At 36.0% G+C, this 23,667-nt stretch overlaps 1 protein-coding gene across 2 annotated transcripts in view; it reads left to right on the top strand.

Annotated features, from left to right (window-relative positions):
- crim1 (cysteine rich transmembrane BMP regulator 1 (chordin-like)) overlaps positions 1-23,667 on the top strand; it is a 133,046-nt gene that overhangs the window by 5,153 nt on the left and 104,226 nt on the right. Inside the window, exon 1 of one of the 2 annotated variants that reach the window (XM_042742699.1) lies at positions 17,374-18,367. The exons of the other annotated variant lie outside the window; for it this stretch is intronic. Within the exon in view, the coding sequence (XP_042598633.1) occupies positions 18,055-18,367 (313 nt within the window). The 5' untranslated portion in view covers positions 17,374-18,054. Of the gene's footprint in view, positions 1-17,373; positions 18,368-23,667 lie in introns of those variants that run through there. 2 annotated transcript variants of the gene reach the window in all.

Below are 23,667 nucleotides of genomic sequence, written 5' to 3'. Positions count from 1 at the left end.
TGCCTCAATTCCTGGTCAAATGTTTAATGATGTTTATCGTTAAACACATTATTCAGCTTGAAAAACACAATACTTCTCAGATGTGAGTGTGCTGTGTCATGTTATATGTTATATATGTGTATATAATATATGCTTGCACTGTGCATATGCACATGTGTATATATTTTACCTCTATTCTGCATTCCACATCTATAACCATAATATCTTAATCAGTCCTTTCTAATGGGCTATAAACGTGATGTCTTGAGATAGGTAGCATTATTATGTTGCCTTCTGCAAATCTTGTCTTCACCCAGAAAGAAAAATAGAAAGGAAAATTTGAAAGTTAGATGCAATTGTAAAATATGAAGTCACATTGTGAGATATACTGTAAATGAGTATTCATGAGAAATAGTTGCAATTATGGGAAATAATGTATGAAGTCAAATATGAAGTAGAAATTCTGAGTTATGAAGTCATATAGCAAAATATAATTGGTTAGTCATGATAAATAGCCACAACTACAAGAAGTATGAAATGATGAGAATGAAATCAAAATTGTCAAATTTGAAGTCCAAACTGTGAGAAATAAATAAGTGATCATGTAAAATAGTTGCAATTACAGGAAATAATGTATGAAGTCAAATATGAAGTAGAAATTCTGAGTTATGAAGTCATATAGCAAAATATAAATGAACAATCATGATAAATAGCCACAACTACAAGAAGTATGAAATGATGAGAATGAAATCACAATTGTCAAATTTGAAGTCCAAACTGTGAGAAATAAATAAGCGATCATGTAAAATAGTTGCAATTACAAGAAATAAAGTATAAAAATGAAGTCAAAATTGTGAGATATTAAATCACATACTGAAATCCACAATTGTGAGTAATAGTTGTAACTACAAGAAATAAAGTATGAAATTTAAATTATGAGTCAAAGTTGTGAGAAATAATGTCGCAATTGTGAGATATGAAGTCACATAGTGAGATATAAATAATGAATCATGAGAAATAGTTGCCATTACAAGAAATAAAGTATGAAGTCAAAATTGTGAAATATGAAATAAAATGAAATGAAATCATAATTGTCAAATATGAAGTCAAAACTGTGATAAATAAAGTAGCAATTGATCATTCGCAAAGAGCTTGATTGAAAGACGATCTGACCAATCATAACACTGAATCTGCCATCTTGCCCGACAAACAAATCAGACAGGAGAGAACATTAACTTTCGGTAGACTTAAACTTAAAAATGTTGTGTATTGACAACTTTCAGCAGTTGAAATAAAATACATTCTGATGATTTAAGTAAATATGAAAAGAAGATCGGTTCAATTGCTGCTTGAACTGAGCAGTTCAATACAGTGATTTTCCATGACATATTAAAGAGCCACAAAACAGTATTTATTGTTTGAATTTCTTTAAAAAAAAAAAAATTTAAGCATGAGTATGAGAAATGAATTGTTTAATATGAAGTCAAAATTGTAAGAAATGTCACAATTGTGAGATGGAGTCACAGTGACATATAAATGCACAGGCATATTTGCAATTACAAGAAATAAAGTATAAACTTGCAAAAAAAAAAAAAGAGTAAAAACTGTGTGAAATTAAATCACAATTGTGAGGATAAATCTGTAATTATGCAAAATAGAGTCACAGTTAGAAGAAATTAAATGAACAAAGTCAAATTTGTGATAATCCGATTAATCAGATTAAATCACAATTACGAAAAATAAAGTTGCAATTGTGATATGTGAGGTTGCAAATATGAGAAATAAAGTCACAGTTTTTTATATTTTTACTCTGAGATACACTCAAGACAACTTACTAGGTTTAGAAAAACAGTACTTTACAAATTTCTTTTGCTGTCCCCACTTTTTGGGAGATAATCAATGCCCCTGTCTAAATGTGTCCACCCCCACTTTTAAATTATTTCTACACCGTTGCACAGGATGCATACAGTTGCGAGGATCTGACTAGACAGCCGTGAATAATGAATGCATATTCTACATGGTGAAAACTGTAATTGTTGCAAATTACCTTATAAAATAGCAAACATAAAAGCTCTGTAAAGGGAAACAGTGTTTTTTTTTTTTTTCTTGGATCTCAGCCATGCTATACATTAGAACCGTGTGCTCACGTGCGAAACGAACTACACTGTAGCTCTCCTGAAGGGTGAGATTAATGGTCTGACCTTCACTGAACGGCCAACGTATTTAGCACAAACTTTGTAATAGTGCTAGTGCTGCTCTTCTGATGAAAATGTCGCAAAGCTGTTAGGCATGATGAACCAGACACACACTCGCACTCATCTGCTCCTGAAGATAAAAGTTTAAGTGCATAAGAGCCACACACAAAATGAAAGAAACAGAAATACCCTCCTTGTAAACAGACCACTAGAAACAGTGACGTATGCGCCCTTTATGAGAGAAAATGATTTTTGTTTTAAAACCTTTCACTCGTTTTCTTCTTTTCGGATGGGCAGTGAATCATGTGTCATCTCGTGGTCTTAGTCCGCTCATTTTGTTAAGAATTTATTACGTTTTCCTTTTCACTGAGAAAATGGCGTTCTCAGAAGAGCAGGTTTCTTGTCACGCTACAGCACGTTTTGCATGGTTTGCTATTCGATCTCCTATTCAGTTACAAAACCTGATATTGACTCCAGCTATATTGCTTTCAAGTTATGATAAAAATGCTTCTTATTAGCTTTAAATGTGGTAATTGCATAATATTGCATGTGAATTAGATGAATCCATCAGTCAGGGTCTCTGATCTGGCAATGATCTTTTCTGCCTAAATGCTTTCATAAATTATCTCTATTTCTTTTTGCTGTGTTAATTCAGACAGGGTGGTGGGGAGGAAACTGCTTTTGAAGTGTTGATGCAGAAAGCATTGTACAAGATCTTCTCTTTCTCATCATAATTCCCTCTGATCTTTCTCTTGGGATTCTGGTTCACCTCTACATAAAACAGTTCTTGGTCTCTCACCTAACCGCATTGACTCTGAGGCTGAGAAATCAGGAATTCATGCATGTACGTGCACTCATTTGTTAGTGTGTTTTGGGTATATTTTGGGTTTAATACCAATAGGTGATGAATCCTGTCTGATGAGTCTCTGATGGAGCTTAAAACCCTTGATTAGATCTGAAATGCAAAGCTAAATAAATCCCATTGTTTGAAATGCATGTGCCATTTCTGATTTTCTTTCCCATAGGAAAGTAAAACCACTAACGATATCTCATTTTTAAATTGCTTCTTATCATCAAATGGTCATCAAATGGAGACTTTGAAAAAAGTAATCGAAGAAAGGTCTCCGACTGAGCTCAGATTTACCAATACATCTCACAAGTCAAAGATTTTGGTATGAACACAAACATTTTTTTATCAAATTCTCTCAAGTCCAAATTATGACCTTGCTTGATTCGGCATTGAGTCTCTGCTGGATGATGATGCAACTACATCTTTTTGCTGTAAAAAAAAAAAGATTCTTTCTTCACTGACAAGCATTAAAAAGCAGCCTGTGCAATCTGATGATATACATTTTTTGGAAAGCAACATATTTATCTGTGTGTCTGTCTGTCTCTCCAACCATATTGATTTTCTATATCTATCTATCTATCTGTCTGTCTGTCTGTCTGTCTATCTATATATATATTGGTCTGTCCATCCATTCATTCATGTTCTCTAACATTATAATAAAAGTTTATATGACTTCTGAAACAGTTTTTTTAAAAACAAATAAACTGTTTACAGCGACGAATGGATAATGATGAGCTTCAGCAGATGCATTTTGGATCAAGAAGACTTTGCACTTCGTCTTGTTTTTATTACCCTCATTTCCAAGTACTTAGTGTTAAACTAAGTGGAAATGTGCCTTAATACCACCGAATAGATGTCTTATGGTTTGGCCTCATCTTCAAAGGCTTTTAACATTTTTATTACCGCCATTAACTTCCACCAGCACATATCACCAGCTGTAATTATTTCTAAAGATGAATTTTGGTAGATTTCCTGCTACCGGCTATTGTTTTCACTTCATACACGTTCTCAATTTATATCACTTTCTTGGCACGCAAGACATTTTCACAGTCCTGGAATACCTAAAGACCATAGCGGTGCTTGCACACGTTGTTTTCAGTTCAAATAAAGATAAATCTGGCAGCAGACAATCACAGTGCAATGGTGTGAAGGCATTGTGGGATGTGTTTTTATGAGGCGTACATTCTCAGTAACATTTGGATGCATTTGATTAAGCTTTATGTTGTTCAAATGAAGAATAATACCACAAATGAGCACTATGATGAAAACAACAAAGGATATGAAACAGATCAGCTTAATGCGCTCTAGTTTATTCCCAGCCACACCGACAGTGTTGATGTGTAATCTATCAGAGTAACATCCAACAAATAATATCTGTCTAGTAGGTGTATCGTTTGATAATGATGTCCAAAAGGACTGTAAGAGGCTGCATTTATGCATGAGCGCAGCCCAGATGCACTGCAAGGTCAGACACGCAGCAAACAGCTCACCATAGCGTCTCTTATTACATGTGCATCACGTCCGGACAGGGTTCAAAACCTGCTCAACACACACACCCCTGAGTCTCATGACATCATACTCAAAAGATATCAAAACACATTAGGGACGTACCTGGAATAGAGAGAAAATGTGCAACAAAAAAATTACACTGAAAATTGAAGCTCAAATTATATAATTGAATGGACTGCACATGTATGAATGTCCTAACATAACAGACAATGATTACAGAACTAATGGACACACAGTCCAAGGTTGCTTATTTCTTGCTCTTATGTATGTCAGGGGACCTTTTTGCAGCATGCGGCGAAGCCATCACGAACCCTGCTGCGCACACATGAAGGTCGGATGACCCATTCTTCTGGGAGCCACAGTCAGCAGCATGACGTCCTCTTGCTTTACCAAGAGCACTACACACAGAGAACATAAGGAGCACTGGTGTCAGGCACCTATTTTGTTTAAGGCCATAGAATAAAAAATAGTTCCTGAGGGTGAGTAGATGATGACTAAAGTTTTAGTTATAAAGCAAATGAATTCTGGAAGTTGTGATTTAAATTTAGATATGTTATTGTAAATGTAACATTTAATAATCTATAATAATCATGCAGCGCTATTCCCAAAGGTGCTAGAATGTTTCTTTGTAAGTTGCATTTTAAAATTTTCTCAGCTAAAAATCTGAGGGGGCATGAAGAGTTCTATGCAGATTTCCTGACTAAGCCACTTAGCCACTTGGCAGGGAACCTAAAATGTGTTTCATGTAGTCATTTATATAACCAGTGTCATTCAAGATATTTTATATATATATATATATATATATATTATATATTACCAACTGCATTATAATATATATAAATATTTTATATATATATATATATATTATGTATTACCAACTGCATTAAAAATATATATATTATGTATTACCAACTGCTTTTATAGAGCCTTTAAGAAGAAGTGACTACAGGGAAAATTTACTAAGAATTGTACAAAATTAAGGTTAGAGTTATGGACATAACAAAGGTCTAAAATAGCCCTTAGTGTTTATCAGAGCCCATCAAAACCAAGAAGGTCCAAGAAGTATGCAACCTGCATACTTTAAAAAAGGCCTCTCTCTTAAAAGCATGAGTTATCTTGTCTTACACTGATTCCTTTTGAATATCAGTCTGATGGTGTAGTAATGACATCTGCCAGCAGGGGCTAACTGCAAACTAATGAATTCAGCACATACAATTTGCTTTATATGTATGTGTTAGCTGCGGCTTGAATCCGTGACCTTGGTTGCTAGTTCCATGCTTTACCAGTTATAGGAACAATTTAGGATCCTTTTTACTGGAAGAGAAATAGTGTATATTTGTCAAGTTTGTTTTATTACTTTTAAGGATTATACTAGCATAATTAAACATTCTTGGCCAGATGAGCTATTGTTACTGAAATTAACAAAAAACAAGACCAGAAAACTACATTATATATATTTATATATATAATAAACCAACAGCTTAAGGCTGTCTACACTGGACGTGACAAATAATTTTGTGTCAGTACTGGGTGTGCAATACTGACAAAAAAATAATATCTCAATATTTTCTGTAAAATTACAACCACATTTTGCTGAGTGTGTTATTGTGCTGATATCTGAAGGACTACCGTGGACAGCTGACTCCTAAAGTTTTTGATATATTTCATATTCTGTGTGATCAGTTCACAGCACTGATAGAAATTCACTTTTCTAATAAGTTTAAATTGATTTTTACCTTTTATGGGCATTTTTACCTATAAAAAGGCATTTATTCTAAAAGTGTGCATTATCATTTGAGTCAAAATCTTACATTCATCAGTCAGTTATAATAATATTACATTTAAGCTGTTACTAAACAAATGAAATCAGTATCAACAAAATGAATATTTGCATAAGTTGCATATGAAGTGGCATTTAGATGTATTTACAGGTTAATGCAGCTTGACAGGGACATGTTAATGTTTTAACCTGTAGTTACAAATGCATTAATAATGTTTCGATATTTTAAACATGAAATGATGAATACCGATAATTGAAATTATTTAAAAAATGAAAAGATACTTTAAATGTAAAATTAAAACAATTAAAACCGCCAGTAGGTGGCAGCAATTCACTGTTAATAAGCGAGTCATTGCGATTGAACCGAATCATTTAAACGGTTGATTCATTCAACTTTTCTTTAAACTTATTTTATTAAAGATTTCACAGCAAAAGGCAAAGTGTACCACAACATAAAAGGCATTTTTTGAATTATATTATTGAGAGGTATTTTACGTACTAACTAACAGTCAGATGACAGAAGGCACGTAGTAGATTGTGTGCAACTGGTTTTACCCAAGTTTTAATCATGTTGATAATATAGAGGCCTTAGAAATCCATGTATTACATATGCTACAGAAGGCTTTATTGGATTAAAGACTAACAACTTCACAGCCTTCGATTGTTGATAGAAAGAGCCCAAATATTTGAATAGAGACTCAAGAAAGTCTGTTTTTTAAACAGCAATAGCAAATTCGGAGAAGATAAATGAGGTTGATGAAATCTAAATCCTGTTTAGAAAGACAGGCTAAAGAAATTGAAGGGGTACAGAGCTGCCTCTGGCGGTTTGTTAAAGAGAACATATCTAATTAAAACACTTTGACAATACACCATCCACTAAACAGGGAATTCTGTCTCTTCTGAAATGTGACAAGCAACATGATGCTGTAAATAGCAAAGGATGTATATCACATCAATATACGTGCTGAATCAAAATGCACTGCGAATGTTATTGCCACAACAATTCAACGTGTTTATGAAGGTTTGTGAAGTTATGGACTGCATTAAAAGACCTGAGATATATTGACTGCCTATTTTAATAGAACATTAGGATGTGACATAGAAACAAAAATGTGTGAAGTACAAATAGCTTTTATTAAAGTTCTTTTTTTTTTAATGGGTATATTGAGGTTATACTGTCTGAAAAACAACTTAATAAATTCAGCAGACTTTCTGGTCTCTGTGAAGTGAAAACTGAAAACCAATCTTTTACTGACGGCCCATTTGAATGTATTTTAGAGGGACTGGTGAGGTGAATCAGACTTGATGAGATGAAATGATCCTCTCTTTGACTTTACCAGACCAGAAACAAACATCATCTATGTCCATATTGTTTCGATGTTGTGAAGCTTCACGTCTCCATGCACACGGAAAAGAGAGGGCAAGAGCGTCATTACGTCAAGCTTCAACCAGTGAAGCTTGCTATGAGGGTCCAACACATTAGCAGATTATGGGTTTGTGTCTGGCTACTGTTGTTCATTAAGTGTCAAGAGAAGAATGAACCCGAGTGACTTCTCTAATGGCATCTCAGAAATTCCAGCGGAATGAGCACTTTGACTTGTTTTGATTCCTTCGGCTCTCAGCGCTGTTTCAGGAAGAATCCGACCTCGTGCTTTGAGTAAAGGTGGAGCAGCACTCCAGTGTTACAAAGAAAGAAGTGCTGAGTGCTGTTGCTGTATCTCTTTTTCACTGTCATTTAGGCTTTCTTGCTGTGCTGAGAGGTTCAGAGAGGGTTAACCTAGCAGGACTAGAGAAAAGAAAAGAGGGGGCGTTATTTCAACTTTTTTTTCTGATGTGCTTTTGAGAAGGCACAGAATTTCATTATACATTAAAATGTAAACATAAGAGGAAAATAATGCATTTACAACAGAAAGTTTTAGACCAATGCAATAACATAAACTAGCATTTTTGAGAAAATAATGAAAAAGACCAGAACACAACATGAAGGTTAAATAAATATTAATTATTAGTAATTTGATAGACACAATGCATCAAGGTAGCAGCATATTCGGTATACATTCAGGTAAATGGCTTATTAAAAAAAAATTACGTTTTAAATGCAAGCCTGTCTGAGTTGAAGCATGTGGAAACTATATAATTTACTTTAAAAAAAAAAAAGCCTTCCTAAATTGCTGCGCTACATTGAACCTTATGACTATCGAAGCAGCAGTGTAAAATTATCTTTTTGCAAGAAAACACATTTTCTCCTGGTGAATTTGAAAAGATCAAATAATGGTAATATGCGATTTGAATTTTATCTGCAGAGAACATAAAATTCAATTTAATCTTCTTTTAGAGAATCTGAATGAACTGCCATCTATGACCAAGACTGAGTGGCATGCATTACCAGAGGATTTATCACAATGAATTTCACACAGGATAATGGCTGACCTACCCTAGAGCTGTTTATGAAATGGAGACCTTTGTATATGTTCCATTTGATCTCAGACTCATTTTCACCCTGCAGCATCTTTTGTTTCAGGTTTTAACAGATCATTAGCTAACAGTCAAATTGACTAAGAATATTGCAATGCTGTTTCTTTCCATAAAATCAACTTAAAAATCAGTCATTATAAAATATACTTCTAGTGCTGGGTAATTAATATAGTCAGTAACATGCTCATCTGTGTGTATCACATACGTTTATATGTGAGGTACATAAATCAACATAAAATGGCATTCATAGTCCATTTTGGCAGTGAAGAGACACAGCTGACACTGGTACTGTAAGTCAATGACAACATGACAGATTTAGTATGTTACATTCATACTATACAGAACATACTTTTTAGTTATTGCTTATTCAAAAAAAAAAAACCTACTCAGAGAGTATGCAGTTTTGGATACAACTATTGTCTTTTTGAGTGAGTCATTGAATTATTTACTCAACTGATTCATTCGGGAACAAATTGAGTGTCTGTATTTATTATAGAGTCATTAAATAATTCGCTCAATCCACCGATTCATTAAGGAACAAATCAAGTGAGTGTCTTCATTTGTAAGTCATTAAATCATTCACCTAAATGGTTTTTAATAACATTTTATTTTATTTATTAATTGTGCCCAACAATATAGTACTTTTCATACCTTATCAGTTCAATGTTACATTTTGTATCATTCACGATTCAAATACAACTCATGTTTTGTTTTAGAATGTGACCTCTAAATACACTTAAGAAGGTGATATCATACACTGAATACATTTACTAGTCTGATGTAAATGTAAATGTAAATGTAATGATTCACGATTCATGAGTCTTTTCCTGTAACTGTACATTATACTTTCACGTGCTGTATACGACCAGGATTTAGGAATGTGTTTGCCCTCTTCAGTTTTTATGTCTCTATTTCTGTCCCTTTACGAAGCGAGAGGAGGTTTCGTTTGCCAGTCAGCCTGTGGAATGCACTACTTTATATGGAAAAAAGCAGTAATTTCCCCAAACACAGTAAAGAAAGCCCGTCTCCAGGCTCGACCCCACCTCCACCCTCCCAGTTTTCATCGGCCAGTGCTACTGGAAACGCTGCTGGCGCCGCGCTCACTGGCATTCCATGCATTCTTTTATCATGTGCTCACAAAAAGACGAGGGAAAAAAGGTATGAGACACAAGAGAAAAATTACTGTTAGGGTTAACCCTTTCTGCATTACAGAAGGTCAGAGTTTGTATGTGGCTGACTGGCTGGTGTTTCAAAGGAGAATCACATCTGAAGTATAATCGAGGATGTGGTCATGTTTTTTAAGCAACCTTGAAATAAATATGTTTATGTTGATTATTCCTTGTTTATGTTGTCTGGGAACATTTTTATTTTTTTGTATACATGCGCGTCTGTATCTTATCATGGGCTGCCTGTGAATAAAGAACAAAGTGTTCAACTGTACAGTCTAAAATCATCAGATCCAAAGTTATGCTGATAATTATCAGGCCCATTTTACTTGCATTCCAGTGTATAAACATTGGACCGTTGGGGAATGGTTGAGATGTTTGGAATGCTCTGATGAGTGCAGATGAATGCTGGCTGTCATTTGAATGAAAGCCATTAGCCCAAGATTTCTGTGCCTCACGGACAATGAGTCTTAAATTCAGTTATGAAGTAATTGTTCTGTCATCACAAAATGTTTATTCAGTGTAGATGTTTTCAACATGAGACAGTTTCTGCAGGGGTTATTCTTAGTGTACTGCCTCATGGTTCACATGCTTGTGAAAGTGAGTCTAGATAAGAGGAGTCTCTGCCATGTTTTGAATTGGTAAAATGGGGCCACAAGTTTACATCTAATATCTACCTTATCAGGATTGTTAATTTAGATGTTAAATGTGAAACTGTGCCTCAAAATGAAGATTCTCTCATCATTTACCCACCCTCATGCTGTTCCAGATGTGTATGACTTTCTTCTTTCTTCTGTGAAACACAAACAGTTTTAGAATTTTTGTGACTCTACAGACATTATGTAACTCTGTGCTTGTTCGTTTGATTATTATTTATTTTATTTTTTTTTTTATTTGAATGAACTTTTGATTAAACCGCTTGTTTTAAGATCTTTTCCTAGTGACATTTGCTATGACATCTGCTTCGAACATTACAATGCACATGTTAACTTTCGTTATCTCTACAATAAGCAAATCTGTTTCACCATGTAATTACTCTTCTACACTGATGCTATAGAGTTCTAAAGTTCTTAATCTGAATTCTAAAAAAGACTGAGCACTTGTTTGTCTGAAGAATAAAACAAACACAATGGTAACCCAAACAACTCCATCTGAGATATTAATGGTTTCTAAAGCAATATCTAAAGGCTTAGGTGTGTGTGAGAAAAATACTACTATTTAAAAAAAAATAACTATAAACCATCTCTTCAGAACAACTGCCATATGCACATTAATGATAATTAATATATATATATATATATATATATATATATATATATATATATATATATATATATATATATATATATATATATACATATTAAAAACATTATTTTCTTTATTTTACAAAAGCACAATGTTTTGTTGATATTGTGAGTGTACGCAAATACAAGTAGACCCTTTACAGATTTAAATAATGTATTACTCTCATACGTACAATCAAAATTGATGGAGCATTTGATGTTTTTTCGCTGTTTTCATTAAAGTTGCAACTGGCATCGCCGGCAACATCGTCGACCCCAGAAGGTTAAAATAAATACAGACTAAAAAGGATAAAAAATCTTCAATTTTTAACCTGAATATCTTACTAACTGGACCTTCAGTACTAATGTAGCATAAAATGAAGAGTGATGGGAAACGGCTCCGGAATGTGTCCATCACTTTCCCAAACAGCTGCATGTAACATGCCACATGTAAATGTGAGGCGCCAGTGAGAGCAGAGTTCTCTGGACCTTGCCATCAGGTAGGCCTATTTAAGACCTCTATCGAGGGGGATATCAGGCATCATTACAGCTGCCTTTTATTTCCCCATTTCCCATATTGTAATAGGGCCACATATGGCTCTGCTGAATGCATAAGTCTATTTCTCTGCTTTACCCATCAAGAAAAAAAGATTCATCCTTGAATGAAGTAACAGTTCTATCTTTATTTTTGATTGCAGAACTGCTGTCACAAGGCTGCCGACACTCGAGACAGGCTTTGTTATAAAAGGAACCACCAAGGTAACAAAAACAGAACTGTGTATACGACTTGTGTGTAACAGTCACGGCCAAACTAAACTGTTGTTCTCCATGGCATATGAGTCTTTCTGTACATAAATAGCATTTAACATATTTAATGACTGTAATCCTTAAATTAGTACTTAACCTGTTATGTAAGTGTCAGCACATTGTGAAGCGATGTGCTTCTGTCACTTCTTGCACAAGCTTCACAACATGCTTACATCATACTTCACTGTGTGTTCACCAGTGTTGGGTAAGTTACTTGTAAAAAGCAACTCATTTCTAGCTGCTAATTACATCTTCATCACTGTAATTAGATTACTGTACTTATTACTCTAAAAATTATTGCATTACTTTCTAAATCCCATATTAACCTCATCAATACAAGGGTAGACAAGAAACTGCTCTTTTAATTCTTTCAAATAGGCTACATTATATGAAATCATATCAAATATTCTTGAACAGACCAAAGTATTTAAAGGGAGAATGTAACACACATTTTGACATTATATGTTACAGTTTGATGTTAAATCCACTATTGTTTTATATACAATTGTTACTAAACATGTTCAAGGAAAAGTAATTAAATGGCAGTATTTAAGCCCAACATTTTGCATAGTTTTAATGCTGAGGGTCCCATTTACTTCCATTAAATTGATTATATAGAATTAAAGTAATTAGCTACTTATTCAAAAGAAGTACCCAGTCAGAGAACATGCGGTTTTGGATGCAGCCATTGTCTTTTTGAGTGAGTCATTGAATTATTTGCTCAGCCAATTTATTCAGGAACAAATTGAGTGGCCATATTCATGACTGAGTCATTAAATAATTTGCTCAATCTATCTATCTATCTATCTATCTATCTATCTATCTATCTATGGTAATTTTGAGCCACTGAAGTTGAAATATTTCATTGAGAAGCTAGCAAAGATCGTAGTAGGCAGGTTCCAGTACTTCTTCCACTTTGGGATAAATGCTTGGCTTTTTGCTGTTGTGCATTTGGTGGGTGGGGGGGTTGATGTGCAGGCCTGTGTGGAAGATTAATGGAGCAGTTAGCCCAGCGGCTGCAGAGCCAACGCTCCAGTCACAATGAGTCTACTGGCTGTCATCAGCGCTCCTCTGCACCCTCATGCTGCTCCCTGGCCCAACATTTACAGCTTCTGTGTGTCTCAGTGGCCAGGGAATAAAATTGCTTCATGAATTGGAGCCGTCACTCCTTGTGCGACATTAATTATTTGTTTTCTTGAGAGTTTTTTTTTTTCTCTCTCTGTGCCTTATTTTGCCCTATCCTGAGCAGATTGCATTTGGCTTTTGTTATTTAATTTAAGATATGCCATTAATCTAAGCCATTGTTGTGGTGCATGAGGAGAAAAAACAAAGAAGTAAATGCCAAAGTAAACACTTGCTGTGCGGAAAGGCCATGGGAGGGACAACAAGAATAACAACTATTAATGTAGTACTCGTCTAATCAACCTAAACATTGTTTTTGTGCGTCAAACACGCTTTTGCGCAAATGAAACAGAAGGCAGCTGTGCGAGATAGAACGAGGCGGTTAAACATTTGGAAACAGACCTGATGGTAATAGTAGGATCAGCCACCGATTACACACACACGGCTGCAAATCTCCATAAAACATCAGACGCTTCACTGCTTTATCCAACACTCCATCTCTCTTCCCCCACTGACCTCTATGAATTTGATACAGGCTCACAAGTACCGCCGCTGGGGGACAATATCAAATCATCTACGTTAAATACAGCAGCTCCAACAAAGGAGATGCCACAGAGATTATAATTTACATATAACACAATACAGCCACAGACTGTCCTCCGAGCTACAAAAAAAAAAAAAGCGCTGTCTAGGACATTGTCTGGCATACAATAGCCAACCATCATTCAGTACCTTGAAACCACAATGAGGCTGAGAGGCGAAAGAAAAAGGACTTAATGATTATTGAAAGAGGGCTGGTGAGTGCTGAGCCAGTGTGTTGGTGATGTTTTGTGGAAGGTGGCATTAATGGTGTTAGATGTTGACAGACGTCTTTATCGCCGCAGGTAGACACTCAGTGGTCATTCAGAGTTCGATTTTGACATGACAGCCTAGACAGGTAAACACGTCAAGAAGGTGAGTTGAGTCTTGAGTTACAATAGACAGAGTCTTAGTCATTTTAATGTAAAATCTAGTCTTGTTCTTTAGCGGGAATGCCACCTACATGTTTGAGCTGTTGATGGCTACAGCTGTTAAAAGCCTGCTAAAAGGGATTGGGGTGGTTTGAATAAATATGAGCTGTTTCCCAAGACGTTTGAGAGATTCTACCCTCATTTGAACACGATACGTGGGGGCTGATGACCGAGATTATGCTGAGTGCACGAGGGACCTTTCGTTGGGAAGCATTCCTCACCATCCTTGGCATACATAACGTTGTCGGTCTCAAGAGAGGACTTCTGAGGGTCATATTGTGACTGAAAGGCGATGGCTGATAAGACCAGGCTCATCAGAGCTAATTCAATGGGGTGCAGGAACACCGGTGGCTGTTTTCCCAGGAACTTTCACAACAAACAGTGGTACTGGAACAGTGGGTGTTCAATTAGCCAGCACCTAACATCATTAAACAATTAGACACATCCAAATGAAAACAACCCGAAGCATCATGCCAGTTAACTCCTCCTCGCAATGTCCATGTCATTTCCCAAAGAAAATTGTGCACTAAGAAACCCTGTACAAACAAAAAAAAAACTCCTAATAGTTAAAAGAAATACTGTTTTGAAGGCGCAAAAATGGAGCAAATTGGGATTTTTGTTGAAATCTCCTGCTTCTTGGATTTTTCTCTTTCAGAAAATACCCCAATAATGTTGCATGTCTCCTCAGAAGGGAACAATGCGTCAAACTGTGCTTTTGAGACTTGCCAAGATGCCAAAGTCTGCAATCAAAAGAAATTTCAATATGAACTCAAAATAAAATAAAATGTAAATATTGGTTTAGTCATCATGATTTCCTCTTTAAGGACTCTGGCTGTTTCCAATGAGATCTTAACAGTATCTTAAATAAAAAAATTTTTTTAAAAAAAAGTGAAACAAAAAACAACAACAATTTGAGCCATTTTTCTGATGCAAAACATAATTCCTTTAGTTTCAGAAGGGATTGCAACAATGTCTCAAACTGTGCTGAAACTTGCCAAAAAAACAAAACAAATTATGCCATCAAAATTGATTTCAATATGAACTCAAATTAAACAAAGCTAAATAAAATGAAATAATAAAAAACAATATTTTATCTTCCTAAAGAAAATTTGATGTCTCTCTTTGACACAAAACATAATTCCTGTAGTTTCAGAAGATACTGCAACAATGTCTCAAACTATGCCAAGTCCCACCAAATTACCAAATTATGCTATCAAAATTTGGAATTTAAATTTTTTTATAAGATATTTCATATTATATACACTCTTGCAGTTCTGTGTCCATTGGCTCCTAGAACTGCTACCAGTTTCACTGCCTTTTGGGAAATAATGTCAAAGCCTAGGCCTACATGAGAACGAACTATATGTTTTTTGCCCTGAGCAGTACTCTTTGCACCCCCCCCCCCCCCAAAAAAACTCCTATTGGGTATTGCTGCATTCAAATACTCTCTAAAAGACCTAACACCAGTGAGGATAGGCAAAAAAAAAAAACTTAAATCCCACTGTCAAGTTCAAATTTGATGTGAAAGAGGAAGGAAAGAGAAAAAATAGAATTTGAAGATGGCCAAAACAGTGGTTTATCGATCGATAAAAACAGTATCCCCTGCATCAAAAGGGCTTCATGTCTTAGGTTTGAGCCCCTCTGGGGATCGGCATGTCCTGCATAGAGAACAGAATTAACAGAGGCAATGTGTCTGCAATCATATCCATTTAACAGCAACCAAACAGCCTAAAACTATATCTAGATGCCAACTCTAGCCTGTGATCTTGTGCTTGGCAATGATATTCATAGCTAACTTGTATAGTGGCTATTGCTAATTGGCTACCACCCAAAGCCAGGACACCATTGCAGTAAAAAGAGAGGAGATGAAAGAACACCAAATATAATCCAAAGATATCTGATTTCTTCAGAGACTGCTGTACAAATGGTTTCTCGAGGCAAAAAGAGAGGCCCTGTTCTTGGCTTTTACCACATTTATCAGTCATCATCTACAGGATTATGACATCTGATAGCACTGATATAACTCTGCAGAGAAAAGCTTCAGTATGGGGCGTTGAATGAAAGATAAACCATGCTGCAGATAACTGCTCACTTGTACAATTGTGATTTAGAGTCACCACCAAATCAAAATGGACAATTCTTGTTTTTCATGGAATTTTGCAGCGTTTATTATAAATGATTTATCCATGCACATCATTATTTCTAAAAAATTCATGAGCCCTCATAATCTTTAATGAAAAACATAAATGTCCCCTCCCCCTTACAATGACACATCTTCTCTGATGTTGTGTACACCGGGCGATAATCCATCCCCTCCAGCAACCTGTCACTCACATGAGATCAGCAGATGATCCATTAAGTTCCCAATAAGTCCCACCCAACATTTTTTTCTTGTTTGAGAAGCCGTTGTTGGACAAACATCATAATAGAAAAGATGACTGCAATTTCTGTTTGAGGCTAAATTTAAAAATACATAGCTGATCAAAAATAAATCTAAAGTATTTAGAAAGTATTTTTAGTTATATTTTATTTAATTTGCTTAAGAAAGTAGCAATATGTAATATTGCTTACATATTAGTAATATGTAACATGATAGTAATATGAACACGTACACTGTCAGAAAAAAAAGGTGCAAAAATTGTACCATTACAGGAAGCCTAATACCCTCAAAGGGACATCTCTATACCTTCTTTACCCCAAAGGGTGTATGGTCCCTTTAGGAGTAAATAAGGTACTGGTACTGCCCCATTGACAAGCTGTTGCATCCCTAAAAAAAATTTTTTTTTGCACATTTATTTATTTATTTTTTATTGTTTTTTGTTTGTTTGTTTGTTTTTTTCTCTGAGAGAGAAACTGTAGTAATGGGTTTGTCCAAGACTCACAATATAAGACCATTAAGAATTGCTTAAACCTAGACTCCAGATTATGATCTCTGATAATATTTTATGACAAAACTTTATTTTTTATGTTACATGAATTGCACAATTTGGATGACTATTGTGAGGTTTGTTTTAACATTGCTGTCTCACTGATATCGTGTGTAAACACTCCTACTGTATAAATAAAACATTGTTTGGATGTGAAACAATGTTTGGGCAAAGCAAGACATAACAATCCTTTTCACAAAATCGAGATTCTTTCAAAGTTATGCGGGCGCCACATTCCACACGTGCACCTTCACCAGCGGGAACTATATCACAGACTGCGTTTGAGCGTGTCGTGTTACCAGCATTTCCTGTGTCTCATATCTGGAACGAACGAACTCTCCAATGGAGCAAAGTAATGCGAGATGGGAGTGGTTCCGTTATGAGGTCACGGTGAGGGACTGAACGCTCAGCAGCGAGCGCAAGCGGTAGACAGGAGACGGACGCGATAGCTGGAAACATTTATTCACACAGCTGAATCAATCTCTGCTTGCTACAAAAAAATAACAGGACCGCGTTTCCTTCGAAGGGGACCACTGAAAAACATCGCGCGCTGGCTTTATAGGCGCAGGACAGGCTTGCGTACGAAAGACTCCAAGGAAGAGGCGCGTGAGGAAAGTTTTCCTACGCGAAAACAAACTGGACGGAACAGTGCAGAAATCGTGACGCATAAGCCATGCACTGGTTGTACAGCGTGGGATAGTTCTTCAGGTGCCGTTCGTTTGAAGGGGATGCCTTTTTGGTGGCTTTCTTCAACAAAAGTTTGACGCCAGGAACCCCGTATTATTCTGTTCGACAAGAAAACGCGTCTTTCTGAACGGAACATTTCTCGCGATCGTCCAGAGTCGCTGTTTTCTTCTGTTATTTGTTGGTTTGGCTGGAGGATCCGTTCCTCGTCGTGTAGTTTGGGGGACAGGGGGTTGGTTGGATATCTATATTTTTCACTTTTCCTTCATGGCCTCCTCCAGGATGTATCTTCTTCTGAAATGCATGCTTATTTCCCAACTTGTGGTGTTGATCGCGAAGAACAGTCGGGCGCTCATTTGTTTGCCCTGTGATAAGTCCAAATGCGAGGAGCCCAAGCTCTGTACGGGCTCCGTGGTGTTGGGGATCTGCGGCTGCTGCTCGGTTTGTGCCAAGCAGAAGAACGAGAGCTGCGGCGGTGTTTACGGTCTGTACGGGACCTGCGACCGCGGACTCCGGTGCGTGATCAGACCCCCGTTAAACGGCGGCTCCATCACGCAGTACGAGGTTGGAGTTTGTGAAGGTCTGTATACACATTTCATTTTTATTCTTTGAAAAGTTGCCATCCATGTAAATTGCTTCAGTCGCGCCTAATGATGGTGAAAGGAATTAAATAAATCACATCACTTCTGCCTCCGTCTGTATTTATTGGGGAAACTAAACCAAAGCGGATGTGTTCTGGCAAGCTATTTTAACACTTTATTTCATAAAGCTGACTAATCATTTTGCAGTTTTTACTTATTTTTAAATAGACGTCAGAATATGTATTCAAATAGTATCTAGTCATCTAAATTCAGGACCTAGTAATTATTTCATATTAGTGCTGATCATAACCCAATAGTGACAAGTTGGCCTAAGTATTATATTTTTACTGCTAACAAATTGCAAATATTTCTCTGAATTTCGGAATTCTGTGCTTCAGATATGAATTATTCAATTCTATTTACACTGGTGGTTGCTAGTAGTAGTAGTAGAATCTATTATAGTTACTAGCATGCATTCAAGCTTTACTAGATCTTATTCATTGGATACTAGTATATATTTGTGTGACACCAGAATATATCCCAGTGTATTAACATTTATCCCAGTAGTTACAATTCTTACTAGTCAGATTACAATATAATTCCAACTGTGTATTCCAGTTGTAACTAGTTACAATGAACATTATATCATGTAATAGATAATTACTAATAATATATAGTAATAAAGTTGATGATCAGCTACACTGGAATAGCCTACACACTAGTCGGATATAAATAATCCATATCTGAACCACAAATCCCTATAAACATAGAAAAAAATTACCAGTAACAATGAAATTGTTTAGTTTTATAGATCATTCATAGTGAACCTGAAAAAAAGGAGTATTTGTCACTATCGGAGTATTTAATTAATAATTTTATCATAAAAAAGATATTTGTTAGCTTTGAAAAAGTGATAATAAATGTTTAAGCGGCTTGCCACAGTATCTGTCCCTATGGAAAGGAAATTTAAAGTCTAAAGTATGCTAAATCTGTGATACAATGAGTTGTTCATTATGATGTTAACCTAGTTAACAGTACAGTAGCTCAGCTTCGAGAAATGAAAAACTCCTGAACATTATGTGTCATGATTACAGCTAATTTGAGTGAAATGAACCATTATCAGCTCTCATTAGATATTGTAATGTGTTTGTAAAGCCATTATGACATTGATATTGTCGACATGAGACTGAATGTCAGCGTTGGTCTTGTCTATAACACATTTCCCCTGCATAGCCTACATGACGGTTGTTTGGAGTAGAGTGAAAGAGAGGCAAGCTGGTTAATGTGTTTGCAGCATGTCGGTTTTCCTTGTCTTTGGGGTATGGCTAACGGATTCCGTGCTGTTTTTGGACGTGGTGCCAGCCTCGCTCTTTCCGCCGAGGCTTGTTGGTTTTTCATCGGAATGTCTGCTATGCAACTTCACTTGCGCCTCAGCCAGTAGCCTATATTTGACATCGGACCGTCGAGTGACGTGCGTTTCTAATACCCTCAGTCATGAGGCTTTGCTTCTCAGGATGCTTTTTACTCACCTCTCCTTGATTCACTTAATTGTGCTGTCAAGCGTTTGTCTTAGCTCAGGGTCTTCTCTGTAGTGTTTTTCTCTCTGTACTTAAACATTTTTTTTAATCCTGGCTTAGTACATTTCAGTTTGAAAGGGTGTTTTAAAATCCTGGGTTATGAAGCCCTACTCAAGAGCTTGTTTAAGGTGTTGTACCATACAGTGAAAGAAGCACGTTGTTTAGCTTCATTGCCTACCTGATTAAATAGTCTATTCATGAGCTCTGTAGCTGTTAAATAAACTTTCACTCACTGTTTAGTTTCTGTGTCTGAGATAAAAGAATTGGAAAACGCGTTAAATACACAGCGAAGAAAAGATATTAAGTAGGCTAATAGTCTTTGGAGACTTTGTACAGCCAGAGCCTATTTACGTGACATTTCACAGATGGAAAATCCTGTTTAAATCTGCATTTGTCCAGTCAATGTTATTGACCTCATAAATAAGCAAATAAGAATGTGAACCCACAGTTTACAAATGTAAAAACAGGTATTCTACCCAGTCAAAATGCAGTGAAAATGTTTATCTATTCACAATGCTGTCAATGTCAAGCATTTATCAGCCTGTCATCATTTTTAAAGTTGTGTTTCTGCTGCTGAGGAAAAAATCAAAACCATAAATCTTTACTGAAACTTTGCAGGCCTTGTAAACTAATGAAGCAACTATACCAGAATGTGGTGTCACCTCAAGAAAATAACCCTAGAGATCTAAAACTGGCACAGCAATGATCAAAACTGTCATATTAGCTATTTTGACAGATTTCGAACAGACTGTAATATTTTCTGCATGCTTGAACAATGTACCACTCTACTTTTTCTCTGAAGAGTCCCGTCGCTTGTTAGGCCTAGTCCAAGTTAGAACGTCGGCTTGGTCAGAGGACATGCATTGCAATGTCACGGGTCAGGTTTCAGCATGACTGGCTTTGAAAATTGAAGGCGTCTCGACCGTGTGACATGTAACTGCCGGGGTGACATCTGCTGTAATTCAGCCAAGAAAACACTGCGGCATTGAGTACCTCGGCTACGGCTGTCAGATAAATGAGTCAGATGAGAGAGCGCAGCAAATGCCAGTATAGGCCATGTCCTGCTAACCGCCACCCTCACCTCCTAACAAACTAAGACCTCAGAGGATCTTAACAGTGAATTAGTCTCTAAAGTACATCTGCTGTAGACCGTGCCTGCCGTGAGTCATCATGAATTGTGAATATCTCAAAGTTCTCTGTGTAATGCGACATCAAAGATTTGTACTGGCCTTTAAAGGAAAAGTTCACCTAAAAAATAAAATTCTGCTGTGTTTTCAATTAAATGAAAGTGATTGACAGCTGGGACTGTTAAGGCTTCAAAAAGCACTAGTAAAGTGTGTCATATCTGAAGCTGAGTAGACAAAAATTTAACTTTTGTGTTTCACAGAAGAAACAAATACATTGATTTATGGTGCAACACAAATGGTGAGTAAATAATGACAGAATTTTCATTTTTTGGTGAACTGTTCCTTTAAATCGAGCACCACAATGCACAGGGGTGGAGGAGAAAACAACAAAAGCATTTTTCTGTTTGAACTGACCCTACGCTTCACGTCCAAGTCCATAAATTCCTGTGCATTCCAAAGCATGAGATTACTTTGGACAGGCTGTTTACAGTGAACACATACATTTGAGATGATGGTCTTGAAATGCCCCGCGGGCTTCTCTGGAGATGGGCTTACCAAGCACATCACATGGAACACCCAGGGGGTTTAGTGTCAGGACCCTTCAGGTGAGCTTTCCCTGGGAAGTGATGTATGATGTCTCGCTTCTCTATTCAGAGAAAGCAGTCAGGGGTCCCTGTGTGAAGCCGGCTGTACTTGGGAGTTACTTTAGGCCTTATCTTAACAAGAAAAGACCTTTATACAACCTTTGCTCAAACTGTGTCAATTTCATCAGTTCAGGTGCAGTGCTAGTGTTTTAAATCCACTACTTATTTTTCGAGAGACATTCCAAATCACAAATGTTTGAAATCTATGATTATTAATCTATCATTTTTGCTTTGCTATTTTTGCTTTATTGTGGTATTCTTGTTTCTTCTTTGTTGACATTCATATGTTTTCTGATGATTATAACAGATTTTACAAGCGTCAGGAAAAAATTGTGCCTTGTAAAGCACAGATTGCTCTATTTTTATGAAGCCAGTCAGTGGAAGACCTAATATGGAGCCAGAAATGAACATCTAAGTTGAACTTGACACACTGGAAATGTAAAGACTTTGCATGCTGCCTTTTAGGGATGCTCAATATATTGACAATTTTTTTTCTTCTTCTTCATTGGTGCCCGCTGATATTAGAGATGTAATGAATCCTTAAATGGACAGGGGAAAATAGAAATACTTTCATTATTTAACCTGTATGTCCTTCTGCAAAACAACCTTTTTTTGTTCACAGTTGTTCCAAATATTTCACCTTTCATGTTCAGCGAATACATAAAGAACAAGAAAGTTCATGCTGACATAATTTTTATTATTGGGTGAACTATCCATTCAAGAGTGCTCTGTTAATTGTGAGTTGATTTCTTGAAAAAAAAAAAAAAAGCATGAAATTTGAAACCAGAAACAAAAAAATTGTTAATATGTAAAAAGAATAAAAATAAAATAAATTAGGGAATTCATTATTATTAGCACATATTTTCTTAGTTATTTGGTTCTATAGCAGTTTTGAATAGAAATATTTATCCATCTTTCATATTGTAGTCTATAATATATTTAAAATGTGGGTAAAATTTGTTGGTAGAATTTCTACAAAACTTTGTGCATTAGAAAACAACACATTAACTCTTAGTTTTTGTTTTTTTATCTGAAATTACATTTACCTTTCTCTAGTTCTGTTGCGCTGTAAGAAAATAATTTATTAATTTGTGCAGCTGACATCCTTCTCCATGACAACATGCATGGTTGACATTTTTGACATACTCGCGCTGACCATTTATGCGCAAGTATATTTACTGAAGCTTCACCTTGTCCAACCATCTGGAATTGGAGCCCTGAGCTTGACAGTTCGTATCCCCAACTGACTGCACCACATTACTGTTAATACAGCATTGGGCTCACATCATAATCTTCCTGACTAGGAGAAAAGCAGTGGTCTTTATCATTTAAATGGCTTCAGACTGGGAAGAATGGAACTTGATTATACACAATCTGTTTGCAGAGAAAAGCGTGCCTGCCCTTATTAATGTCATCCATACAAACCCTGGACTCTGTCTTCTAACAAAGCAGCTCCACGTTGGCCCTAATCACTGTTAGATGGCATGCTTTTTGTCTAAGACATTCCTTTGCCAAAAATGCTAAATGACCCATCTAAATAAAGGTTATGCGATGACTGGGAAATTTAATGCAATTCATGACACAAATAAACTAAGAAAGGAATCCAAGTTTGAGAGATATTAGCATTTTATCAAACTAGCAGGCAGTGCTGGAAGTAGTGATTAAAAGTAGTGCGAGTTACGTAATCAGATTACTTTTTTTTTCAAGTAACTAGTAAAATAATGCATTATCTATAAATTTACAAGAAAATATCTGAGTTACTTTGTTTTCCCATCTATGCACTCACAGCTTTACAGCTTTAAAGCTGCAAAAATGTAACTTTGGGGTTTTAGTTAAAAAAAAAAAAAAATTGAATTATTGAAATACCTACCTATTGAAATACCTTCAATAAAAAGTAACTAAGTAATGCAATGTTAAGGCAATATTGTAATACTTTACTTTTAAAAGTAAC

This window comes from Cyprinus carpio, chromosome B17 (assembly GCF_018340385.1).
Source record: "Cyprinus carpio isolate SPL01 chromosome B17, ASM1834038v1, whole genome shotgun sequence".
NCBI lineage: Eukaryota > Metazoa > Chordata > Actinopteri > Cypriniformes > Cyprinidae > Cyprinus > Cyprinus carpio.
Note: the sequence above shows the minus strand (reverse complement) of the source record. Positions and strands in the feature narration are given on the sequence as shown.